This window comes from Schistocerca cancellata, chromosome 6 (assembly GCF_023864275.1).
Source record: "Schistocerca cancellata isolate TAMUIC-IGC-003103 chromosome 6, iqSchCanc2.1, whole genome shotgun sequence".
NCBI classification, from domain to species: Eukaryota; Metazoa; Arthropoda; class Insecta; order Orthoptera; family Acrididae; genus Schistocerca; species Schistocerca cancellata.
In genome coordinates, this window is record NC_064631.1 from 262,679,116 (window position 1) to 262,691,936 (window position 12,821).

Consider the following 12,821-nt stretch of genomic DNA (forward strand, 5'->3'; position numbering starts at 1 on the left):
GAGGATGTGTTAGATGAGATCAGTTTGGCCTTAGAGGACCAGAGAGGCAGTTCTGACGTTGTGCTTCATAATCGAAGCAAGAATGAAGAAAAATCAAGACACGCTCATAGGATTCGTCAACCTAGAAAACGCGTTTGACTGTGTAAAATGGTGGAAGATGTTCGGAATTCTGAGAAAAATGGGAGTAAGCTACAGGGAAAGATGGCCGGTAACAACATATACAAAATCCAATAGGGAACAATAAGATTGGAAGACCAAGAATAAAGTGCTTGGATTAAAACTGGCTAGGTGTGAGACAGGGCTGCAGTATTTCGCCCCTGCTGTTCAATCTATACATCGAAGAAGCAGTGACGGAAATAAAAGAAAGTTCAAGCGTGGGATTAAAATTCAGGGTGAAAGGATATCAGTGATAAGATTCGCTGATGACACTGCAGAAAGTGAAGAAGAATTACAGAATATGTCAAATCGAATGAACGCTAGTGAGGCGCTAATGAGGACAGAATGTGGATTGACAGTAAACCGGAAAAAGACAAATGTAATGAGAAGTGGCCGAAATGAGAATAGCGAGACACTTAACGCCAAAATAGATGATCATGAAGTAGACGAAGTTAAGGAATTCTAGTACCTTGTAAGCAAAATAGCCCATAGCGGACGAAGCAAGGGGGACACAAAAAGTAGTCTGGCGAAGGCAAAGAGGGCATTCCTGGTCAAAAGAAGTCTACTGGTAACAAACATAGGCAGTTCTGAGAATGTACATGTGGAACACAATATTTTTTGGTAGCAAATCATGGACTGTGGGGAAAGCGGAATAGAAGAGAATCGAAGCGTTTGAGATGTGATGCTACTGAAAAATGTTGAAAATTAAGTGGACAGGTAAGGAATGAGGAAGTAATTTCTGAGGATGTTTGTTTGTAGCACAACATTGTTTGGTAGTGAATCGTGGACTGTAGCAACCGGGGCAGAAGAGATTTGATGCGTCTGAAATACGGTGCTACCGAAAGGTGTTGAAAATTAATTTAAGTGGTAAGGAATGAGGATGAAAAGAAAGGAACATTTGGAAAAACTAACAAGAAGAAGGGATAGGATGACAGGACATGTGTTATAGGCATCAGGGAATAGCCTCCATGGTGTTCGAGGGAGCTGTAGAGGGCAAAGGAAAGATTTGTAATACATCCGACAAATAATAGCGGACGTAGGATGCAAGTGTTGCCCTGAAGTGGAGAGGTTGGCACAAGAGAGGAATTCGTGGCCGGCAGCATCAGACCAATCAGAAGGCTGACGACTTAAAAACAGAAGGAAAAAAGTCACTCTCATGGGGGTCACTGTCGCATGTCCAGAGTTTACGGCTGTAGCAGTGCAAACTGGTCCGCAGCTCGAGGGGACAGGATCCTTCCAAGGCTGGCCTACTTCCAGGAGACATCCGCCATTTGGCTGGCACGATCCAGGGGGTTAGTACAAAATGCTTTTCTGCGTCCTCACCCCCGTTGAGACATTACTGTAGTTACGCGACGGATGTGGAACAGTATTGTTCCTTGGCAGTCGTAAAGAGGTGTGTTAGGCATGCAAACAAGGATTCCATGAAATTAAATAACTATCCAGTGGATGTCAGCAGAAGAAGCTGGAAGTTCATAATGTCATACCGTTATAAATCCACACGTTATGTAATAGAAACACCAGATATATCCAGTGTGCATTGTTGTGTAATTGTTTACATACCTTCTCCAATCTTTATGCAACGCATTCTAGCACCCCCACAGATCGGAACATTCTTCTTTCCTGTAAATAATTCAAATCATGTCGTTAACTAGACTTACAAAATATGCGTTATAAACGAATTCACATTTAAATGCTGCAGTTTACGAGGGAAATTACATAGTATGGTATATAAACTACATTTTGACATAAGTAATACATCAGTGAAAGTAATTCCAATGTATAAAACAGCTTCAGACGTGTGGTTACTTTGCCGCGCGGGATAGCCGTTCGGACTACGGCGTCTTGTCACGGTTCGAGTCCTCCCTCGGGCTTGGGTGTGTGTGTTGTCGTCCTTAGTGTTAAGTTAGTTTAAGTAATGCGTAAGCCTAGGGACCGATGACCTCAGCAGTTTGGTCCCATAGTCCCTACCCCAATTTTCCAAATTTTGTGGTTACTTTACAAGTGAGTATAATATGTTAAATTTCACTTTAAGCATATAAAGGAGAAACAGTTTAGGAACGGTTTGAAATTATCCTTAAAGTTTGTTGGAAGTCGCTAAAGACTCTCATGATGAAACACCGTATGAATGTAGTCCGGGTAATTTGCGCTCCATTTTAAGCAGAAGCTAAGTCACTCTCTCAAAGTTTATGACGTTATATCTCCTGAACTATTTGTCATACAATAATATTACCTTGCAGGTACATTAAGTGATGTATTTGCATACTATCTGAACGCTATTTTGCAAGTAGTGTCAGTAGTGAAGAAGTAATACATTAAGTAATAAATCAAAACATCATCCCTAATAGTTCAAATGGCTCTGAGCACTATGGGACTTAACTGCTGATGTCATTAGTCCCCTAGAACTTAGAACTACTTAAACCTAACTAACCTAAGGACATCACACACATCCATGCCCGAGGCAGGATTCGAACCTGCGACCGTAGCAGTCGCGCAGTTCCAGACTGTAGCGCCTAGAACCGCTCGGCCACCATCGGCCGGCCATCCCTAGTGCAGAAGTTCGATTGCATGAACAGTGAAAATGTAGAAAGTGATAAAAATTTTTCCTTTCATCGTTTTGTGTGAGATGTCAATGAGGAAAGTTTTTAAAGTATTGAAATTACGTGTAAAGTTTGCTGGAAGTCGCTAAGAGCACTCTCAAATACTGGGTGACTAAGTCCAGGTATTTGCGCGCCGTCAGTTACGCCGCCTGAAGACAAGCACTCAGTTTCTAACTGTAACACTTGTCAAATTGTGTTAAACTTTTAACATAAGATTACTTCATAATGAGTAGATTACAACAACATTTTAAATTTTTAAATTTAGTCAATAAGCATGCAAAATATTGAAAATCAAATTTTTGTTGTCCCTGGAAGTAGTTAGATACGCAATCTGGAACTGGTAATGCGTTCCTGGATAGCAGTCTATAATCCATTCATTATAAGAATAAACCTGATGTAAACAAACACAAACGCGATAATTGGTCAGAAGCGGAAGCACACGTACACTGGTGTTGTTACGCTCTTGGAAGCAGGTCCTACCTATGTATTAGATATATTATTACTAAGTTACGTTAAATGAAACTTTAAGATATTCAAACGTATTAACAGCCATCAACGTTTTTCTTAATCACGCTTTAGCTAAGCAGTTTTTATTTCAAAAATCGTGTACAGTCACACCCTCTGCAGCCTTGTGCTCTGATTCTCGCGTTGTTAATGCGCAGTATGAAAATTGCTGAGGCTGCTTTCTGTTCCGTAGTGAAACACGCATGTGTAATACGGTTAAAAAGTACCGAGAAATAGACTGTTCTTAATGTTTTTCATAAATTTACGGAGAGAATCGGCTTTGAAGTTTTCCCAGTCACTGTATGTAATACAGTTGACACTTACATACACATCGTAGTGTAGCGCAGTCGGTAGTGTAATGGAATGCTAACCATGTACAGATAATGGTAGGTTTTTTTCTCGTTCAATTCGAAACGTTCAATTTGAAATACATCTCGCAATTGTGAAACTCATCATCATTTTTTATGAATAATGCACGTCTTCTTGTTTCTAATTACATATTGGACTCGAAATTCCTGTTTTCATTTCAAGTACAAATTCTTAATTATCGGTATTTTACGAAAGACTGTTCGTGAAAGTTGCTTAAATTAAGAAAACATAACAATTAAATTTGTAAGGCAAAAATGAAAAATCAAATCCACTTTATTTGGACTACACTCCTGGAAATTGAAATAAGAACACCGTGAATTCATTGTCCCAGGAAGGGGAAACTTTATTGACACATTCCTGGGGTCAGATACATCACATGATCACACTGACAGAACCACAGGCACATAGACACAGGCAACAGAGCATGCACAATGTCGGCACTAGTACAGTGTATATCCACCTTTCGCAGCAATGCAGGCTGCTATTCTCCCATGGAGACGATCGTAGAGATGCTGGATGTAGTCCTGTGGAATGGCTTGCCATGCCATTTCCACCTGGCGCCTCAGTTGGACCAGCGTTCGTGCTGGACGTGCAGACCGCGTGAGACGACGCTTCATCCAGTCCCAAACATGCTCTATGGGGGACAGATCCGGAGATCTTGCTGGCCAGGGTAGTTGACTTACACCTTCTAGGGCACGTTGGGTGGCACGGGATACATGCGGACGTGCATTGTCCTGTTGGAACAGCAAGTTCCCTTGCCGGTCTAGGAATGGTAGAACGATGAGTTCGATGACGGTTTGGATGTACCGTGCACTATTCAGTGTCCCCTCGACGATCACCAGTGGTGTACGGCCAGTGTAGGAGATCGCTCCCCACACCATGATGCCGGGTGTTGGCCCTGTGTGCCTCGGTCGTATGCAGTCCTGATTGTGGCGCTCACCTGCACGGCGCCAAACACGCATACGACCATCATTGGCACCAAGGCAGAAGCGACTCTCATCGCTGAAGACGACACGTCTCCATTCGTCCCTCCATTCACGCCTGTCGCGACACCACTGGAGGCGGGCTGCACGATGTTGGGGCGTGAGCGGAAGACGGCCTAACGGTGTGCGGGACCGTAGCCCAGCTTCATGGAGACGGTTGCGAATGGTCCTCGCCGATACCCCAGGAGCAACAGTGTCCCTAATTTGCTGGGAAGTGGCGGTGCGGTCCCCTACGGCACTGCGTAGGATCCTACGGTCTTGGCGTGCATCCGTGCGTCGCTGCGGTCCGGTCCCAGGTCGACGGGCAGGTGCACCTTCCGCCGACCACTGGCGACAACATCGATGTACTGTGGAGACCTCACGCCCCACGTATTGAGCAATTCGGCGGTACGTCCACCCGGCCTCCCGCATGCCCACTATACGCCCTCGCTCAAAGTCCGTCAACTGCACATACGGTTCACGTCCACGCTGTCGCGGCATGCTACCAGTGTTAAAGACTGCGATGGAGCTCCGTATGCCACGGCAAACTGGCTGACACTGACGGCGGCGGTGCACAAATGCTGCGCAGCTAGCGCCATTCGACGGCCAACACCGCGGTTCCTGGTGTGTCCGCTGTGCCGTGCGTGTGATCATTGCTTGTACAGCCCTCTCGCAGTGTCCGGAGCAAGTATGGTGGGTCTGACACACCGGTGTCAATGTGTTCTTTTTTCCATTTCCAGGAGTGTATGTCCATCATATTATACCACAGAGGTGGATAAGTATCGTAGAAACACGACAAACAATAATTTTCACAGCATCGAGCACATCATACAAATGCTGCATTTTTACATTTACTACAGCACCATTACAATATGAACCCAACAGAACTGATCTGGAGGCAAGTTGCAGGATTTGGCAAGATTGTTAAGCTGCCAGACGTACTAGAACTAACGCACGCAGCTTTTTCGCATGTCACTGCCGAACACTGGCGGGATATAGGACGGCTCGTCATAAAAGGAGAAGAGAAAATACAGCGCCTGGATAGCTTCGTGGATTCTGTCTTTGATGGACGACCGACTGTAATTAATACTTTCTTCAGTGGTTTCAGTATTCAAAAGTACGGTGAAATCCCTGCAATATACTTTTGCATTACACACAGCTCGCTCAGAAAAATTACCCTATGTTTAAGTTACAAATTTTCATCTCTCTTGCTTGTAATTAGAATACTATGTCAGGTGAGAACGAGCGCATTTTATGCTTTCCGTATGTTTAACTAAGAAGCGCGCGGTAGTGCTGGAGTTTCTACGAATATTATTTCACTCTCTTTAAAAATTAAATGACATTGGAAGCTATACAGGGTGAAAAGTGTTTAAACCGACAAACTCTGGGAGGTTGTAGGGGATATCAAAACAAATATTTTTCCCTAATGTCATTTTTTCCTATGAGGATTATTTAAACCGTTGGAGGCCGTACTACGCTCTTCAGTTGTTAGAGGCCCGTATTACGATCTTCAGTTGTTAGAGGGCGTATTATGCTTTTCAGTTGTAGGTAACTGCTGTGCACCAGTGTAGTAGTGCATAGTCTCTGTTTACTAATGGAGCGATACACCTGGAGTGAGTACACTGATATGGTTGGTGCGTACTACGTAGCACACCACAATGGACGAGCTGCACAGCGGGCTTGTCAACAACAATATCCTAATCGCCGTATCCCGCATCGTACGACCTTTGCTGCTATGTACCAACGTCTGCGTGACCGGGTCTTTTAGCAGATTACCTGGACAGGGACGCCGTCGCACGGTAGGAACGCTGCAATTTGAGGAAGCTATCTTGCAGCATGTGGGGCGGGAGCCTTCAATCAGCACTCGTGCAATTGCACGTAACACGGGGACGAATCAGACAAATGTAAGAACAGTCCTTCGAGTGCAATTGTTACGTCCATTTTACTTACAGCGTGTCCACAACCTGGAACCAGTTGATTGTCCACCCAGAGCACAGTTTTCGCAGTGGTACCTGGAACAGTGTGACATGCATCCTACATTTCCATCCTCTGTGTTGTTTACCGATGAAGCAACGTTCGGGCGTGATGGAATCTTTAACATGCACAATTCGCATGTTTGGAGTGAGGATAACCCACATGACACAATTACTTGCGCTCATCAAGTGCGGTTCTTCGTTAATGTGTGGGTCGGTGTTGTTGGAGACTGTTTAATTGGGCGGTATCTGCTACTTAGGCCATTAAATGGCAGGCACTATTACAATTTTCTCGCCAGAGCATTGCCAGAATTGCTGGAAGATGTCCCGCTCCCTACAAGACAACGCATGTGGTTCCAACATGACGGGGCTCCGGCATATTTCAGTCGTCGTGTGCGTCGATTCCTAGACCGACGGTTCCCAGAAACGTGGGATTGGCAGAGGTGGTCCTGTACCATGGCCTGCTCGATCCTCAGATATGACCCCTCTGGGCATTTTTGTGTGGGGACAGATGTGCAACCTTGTTTACGCAACTCCTGTTGCATCAGAAGAGGATCTGGTTGCCCGGATAGTAGCAACAGCAGGAACAATTCATCATACTCCTGGGGTTTTTGCCCGTGTCAGACAGAACATGATCCGACGGTGTAACCTCTGTTTACATATCAATGGAGGCATTTTTGAAAATCTGCTGTAACTGAAATTAGGTTGTGTTAATGTGTTGTCTCTTGGTCATAAAAATATGGAAAAGTGTTCATTGGTTTAATTAATTTGCCGCCAGAGAAATCTTCCTCTACTGGTTTAAATACTCCTCACAGGAAAAAATGACATTAGGGAAAAATATTTGTTTTGATGTCCCCTACAACCTCCCAGAGTTTGTCGGTTTAAATACTTTTCACTCTGTATTGTTTCTTTGCTCGTCTCTTTTTACGTCTGAACTATAACTGCTCACATCATTGTAGGATAGTTGGACCGCTGGCTGGTCAGTGCTGCCCAAGTTTAATGCGCGGTAGAACTGCATTATCGCTTAGTCTATGTGCGTGTAACACAGCACAAAACGTATCCTTATGATCGTACTTGACTGTACTGGTCACAGCTTGGCTTCCGCTCCACGTGAAACGAAATCCAATGTGATTCTAACAAACGTGAAAGAATACATGGCGTAATGTTTGCATCAGATTTATTCTTATGATGAACAGAGTATTGTAACATAACACTAATTTTTCCAGCAATATGAAGTCTCTATTCTGACCATTGATAACTACATGCTGTATGATAGTTCGTCGTAAATGAAGTCATTTGATAATTAGTTACGGTGATGAGATCTTGTTCAAGCCGCACAGGATTAGCCGAGCGGTCTAGGACGCTGCAGTCATGGACTGTGCGGCTGGTACAGCGGAGGTTCGAGTCCTCCCTCGGGCATGGGTGTGTGTGTTTGTCCTTAGGATAATGTAGGTTAAGTAGTGTGTAAACTTAGGGACTGATGACCTTAGCAGTTAAGTCCCATAAGATTTCACACACACTTTTTTCTTGTTCAAGTTTGCATGCAGACCCCTAAACAGACTGTCTGCCTTACATCTTGCGAAATTATAAACTAAATAAGAAGAGGAAAATATTTGAGTTACCGATTGGAAACAGAAAACCCACACCCTCTGTCATGGATGTCTCATCAAGCACAGGTAATATGTGTTTGCGATTGTGTACGCTGACGCGCCCAGTGTAAGCAGATGCATGGTTTATCAAATGGTTCAAATGGATCTAAGCACTATGGGACTTAACATCTGAGGTCATCAGTCCCCTAGACTTAGAGCTACGTAAACCTAACTAACCTAAGGACATCACACGCATCCATGCCCGAGGCAGGATTCGAACGTGGGACCGTAGCAGCCGCGTGGCTCCGGACTGAAGCGCCTAGAACCGATCGGCCACAGCGGCCGGCCATGAGTTATCATTAGGTAACTATAGCATAACTTGATTTGTGTATGATGAGGCTATCGAGCGTGGCTGTGCAAGGTTTCCGGTGTAACAAGTCACCTTCATTTTGCTAACGGCCTTACAAACAAGAGAGATGAAAATTTCTAACTTAAACACAGGGTAATTTTTCCGAGCGGGCTGTGTGTAATGCAAAAGCATACTGCAGGGATTTCACCGTACTGTAGAATATTGAAGCCACTGAAGATGATCAATACTGATTTCTTATCTCGAAGAGCGAATCAACCGCTACTGATGACATCCCCACCTCTACCCACCCTCTCCAGTTTCTAGCACATTCTGAAGCAGTTGACACATATACGGCACGCCTTGCATTGTCAATGGCCAGTCAACAACGGCGTGGTAAAGTAACGTGGAAAAAAAGCGTGCTTCCACAGAAGAAAAAGGCTGCATCTCGTGGCCAATCTGTCGGGACGTGTTTACGCTTCGTCGCGTTGTTTAGCATGGTTCACTAGATGACTTATATACGAGAGTTGAATGAATCGAAATGCCTGCACCTTCGTTAATTAGGTTTGGATGGGAATATTCAAACGCAGAAATAATTCTTAGAATGTGATCTTTAATTACCAATATTCACTTTTCCAAATAATAAACAGCCAATTGGATACATTTCACCCAACGATGAACAAGTTTTCTGAAGCCGTTACGGAAGAAGTCGACACTCTCTTTCCGCAACCACAGTCTCACAGTTCTCTCAACGTCTTCATCAGAAGCATAATGATGTCCCCGAAGATCGTCTTTTGTTATCGGGAACAGATGGAAGTCAGACGGTGTTAAATCTGGACTGTATGTAGGATGCCGTACGGTGGTGAGATTCAGTCTCTGAAGTTCTGCTGTAATGGCACGTGAAGTGTGTAGTTTGGCATCGTTTCAGAGTTTGCAGTGTTGTGATGCAACGCTCTAAATTTATTGTTGTTCCACGATCAAGGAAATCAACGTGGATAACACCATCTGCGTCCCAGAACACTGTGGCCATGATTTTTCCAGCTGAGGGCTGCGTCTTGAATTTCTTTTTCTGGGACGAGTCTTTATGTCGATATTCCGTAGACCGACGTTTCATCTCCTGTCAGAATTGAATGGAGAAAGGCGTCACCTTTAGTCTGATAATGCGAGAAGAGTTCCTGGCAAATTTCAAGTCTGTGCGCTTTAATTTCAGCAGTCAGCACCCTGGGTACCCATCGTGCACAGATCTCTATATAGCCAAGCAAAGCAGTAATGTGATCCTCATGTTCTTGTGAAATGCCGATCGTGCTTGTAATTTCTCTCTGAGTAATACGACGATCGTCCTGAATCAATCTGTCAACATTTTGCTTGTGAAACTCGGTGGTTGCTGTCACAGGACGTCCAACTCTTTGTTTGTCACGCAGGTCAGATGTTCCCGCCTCAACATCTTTAAACGTGCTTGCCCAGCGATGCACAGTAGTCACATCAACACAATCACCATAAACTGCTTTCATTCTCTGATGAATCTCCTTTGGGGTGACACCTTCTGTTGTCAAGAATTCAATGACTGCACGTTGCTTAAATCGCACTGACCAACCGTCTGCACAGGGTTCCATACTTTACACTGTAACAACACAACCGTTCAATTCTAAGGCTTCCCGCTAACTGGTGCTGTAGAGAAGAGGCAGCAGAACAAGCTAGTACCTGCCGCATCCCAATGCTGCCAACTGTTGAGGAGTTACGAAGGCGGAGGCATTACTTTTCAGTCAACCCTCATACATTCGAAATAGCAACTGTGTAAAAAGTTTACGAGTATCTCACTCCGGTAACTTGTGGAAAGCTTCCACATCACGAGTGAGCAGAAGTTTATACGCCTTTGCCATGTGCTAACTGAAACACTGAGTTTTGAGTGTAGTGAGTGGTATTGAAATATTTAAAAGTTGAATTGTTTACGCGGTTACGAAAGCGAGGACAGTTGCGATCTAAATAAAATGAACCTTAATGCGATGGTTGATTGGCAAACGATGGCCGACACTGCCAGTAACAATGTATGAGCCTGGGCTAAGACACATTCAACACTGCTCAGATGGACCGGATAGTAAAGTTTAAATTCATATATCTTACTTTCTTATTGGCGAGGATAGATTCATTCGAAATAACCCTCTATCTGAGAATGATAGAGACTCAAGACGCAAGTTGGCTTTTTAGATTTTTAGAAGCAGTCATTTTAATTACCCGTGTGTGGACTCTGATATAACCCCGCCCCCCCCCCCCCCCCCCCCCGCTTATTGTCCCATTATCGAACATAGTACTTTCAAAAGACATTTCAGAAGAGTAGAAATGGAGTGTGGAGAGGGCAGGCAATACTTATCAAGAGGATCGTGGAGTGTATAGTAATTCAGAAAACTGTCCTGCTTTTGGGAGTGCGTAACTACATCTTCTAGGAGAGAAGATTGGCACTGTTGGTGCCATAAGCGTGTAGATGACAACGGAAATAACTGCACTGATGACGTAAAAAGCGCATTCAAAGGACACACTGTCTTAAGAAATATTCTCATGATGACAGCCTCGTTTGCAAAAAAATGTGGAGGTGAGATAGTTCGTATTCGGAGCTTGGGCATGAATCTGTAATAGACTTGAATATCCAGAAGAGATTATTAAAATGGAGACTGCAAAAAAATAAATAAATAAATAAATAAATAAATAAAATAAAATAAAGCCTGCGAAAAAGGAGAAATGCGTTAACATTATAGTTAAGTGTAAGTACTAGGAAGACTTTCCTCAAGATTTTTATCTGGAGTGTAGCCTTGTACGTAAGTGAAACGTGGTGGATACGCAGTTCAGACAAGAAGGAAATAGAGCTTTCTAAATGTGGTGCTACAAAAGGATGCCGAAGATAGGATCAAATAACTAATGTGCAGTTACTGAATGGAATGGGGGAGAAAATAAATTTGTGGCACAACCTGACTAAAAGAGGGGATCAGTTAACAGGACGAAACATGAGGCTTCACGGAGAAGTCAGTTTGGCAATGGAGGGAAATGTGAGGCATAAAAATTGTAGAGGAAGACATAGACTTGTTTTCAGAAAGCAGGTTCAAGTGGAGGGCTGAGGTGATACAAGAACATTTTATGCTGTTGCCAAATTTCCTCCCCCTCCCCCCAGACTGGTACAGTGGCAACATCAAAATTTTATTATTAAACGTAATCAACGTAACTGTGAAAAATAGCCATCCCCGCCCCCTCCCTTCCCGAACTTGACGTATTGGCGGGAATTTCTGATTTTGGCGGGAAATTCAAAAAATTTTGGGAATTTAAAAAATGGGGGGAATTCTGTGTTCCAAGAATGTGTTGACTTTTACCCCGCACCCACCTGGAAACTGGCAGGAAATTCAGAATGACAGATGCCCTTTCTGGGAATTCTTCTGGGTGGAAAGCACAAGTGCACCCCGCCCCCCCCCCCCCCCATCCCATACAGGGAAACGGTCAGTCTCTATCCACCTGCATGAGAGGAAGGTTAGGTTAGTGTACTTTATTTATTTTGGGTGGTATACTGAAAATCTATACTAATTACGTAATTAATCATAAACATCTCTCCTATATACACCTCTATACGCACAACGCAACTCAAGAAGCGCCTAAAACCGCAAACATATCAAACTAACGATGTCATACAACTGATGTTATCCCGTTGGAAAGAAAGTTCACAATTATAATCGAAACTAGTAGCAGACACACTCAAAATAAATTGTAACTCTACATAGGATGACCCCTTTACCTACAAGTCGAAATAAATCTCTCTGCTCCATTTGTGAATTAACGGGAAAAATACTGGGGTGCAAGGTACTAAATTTTTGGCAGGAAATGTGTTCAACTGACCAGATGTTGGTGTTCGATAGAGAGGAGTTTAATAATTGTGTTACCTGTCAGTACACAGCTGAGGTCTGTGTCTATAGCCTCTTACATGCGGAACGGAAGAGGAATGGAAGGAGCTGATAATGGATGAGCATAGGGGGAATACTTTTCAGCAAATAATGGTGATGCAGCGGGATGGGCTGAAGATGCATTTCACAACCCGTAGAGACCGGAGCTGTTCGTGTTTCTAGAATGGCTGGTCATTCGATAGTGCAGTAGCCGACATTGTGCAGCCACCGCTCTTGCTTTTTACCGACCGCGTGTGTGTCTCGCTGTTTCACATGAGAGTTCGCTACAAACACCTCCCGCTGCATTCATGCATGCTCTACTCAACATATATCCTGCAGCACTGGTACTCGAAATTAAGTAAACGGCGTTCTCTTTATTTCTTGACAACTTCGTCCTATTCCCTTGCC

General features: G+C 43.9%; 1 protein-coding gene across 1 annotated transcript in view; it reads right to left on the minus strand.

The window, feature by feature from the left end:
- The window catches only part of LOC126191050 (pickpocket protein 28-like), a 298,445-nt gene that overhangs the window by 87,976 nt on the left and 197,648 nt on the right, over positions 1-12,821 (minus strand). The window contains exon 8 of the mRNA XM_049931762.1: positions 1,717-1,776. Within this exon, the coding sequence (XP_049787719.1) occupies positions 1,717-1,776 (60 nt within the window). The remainder of the gene's footprint in view (positions 1-1,716; positions 1,777-12,821) is intronic.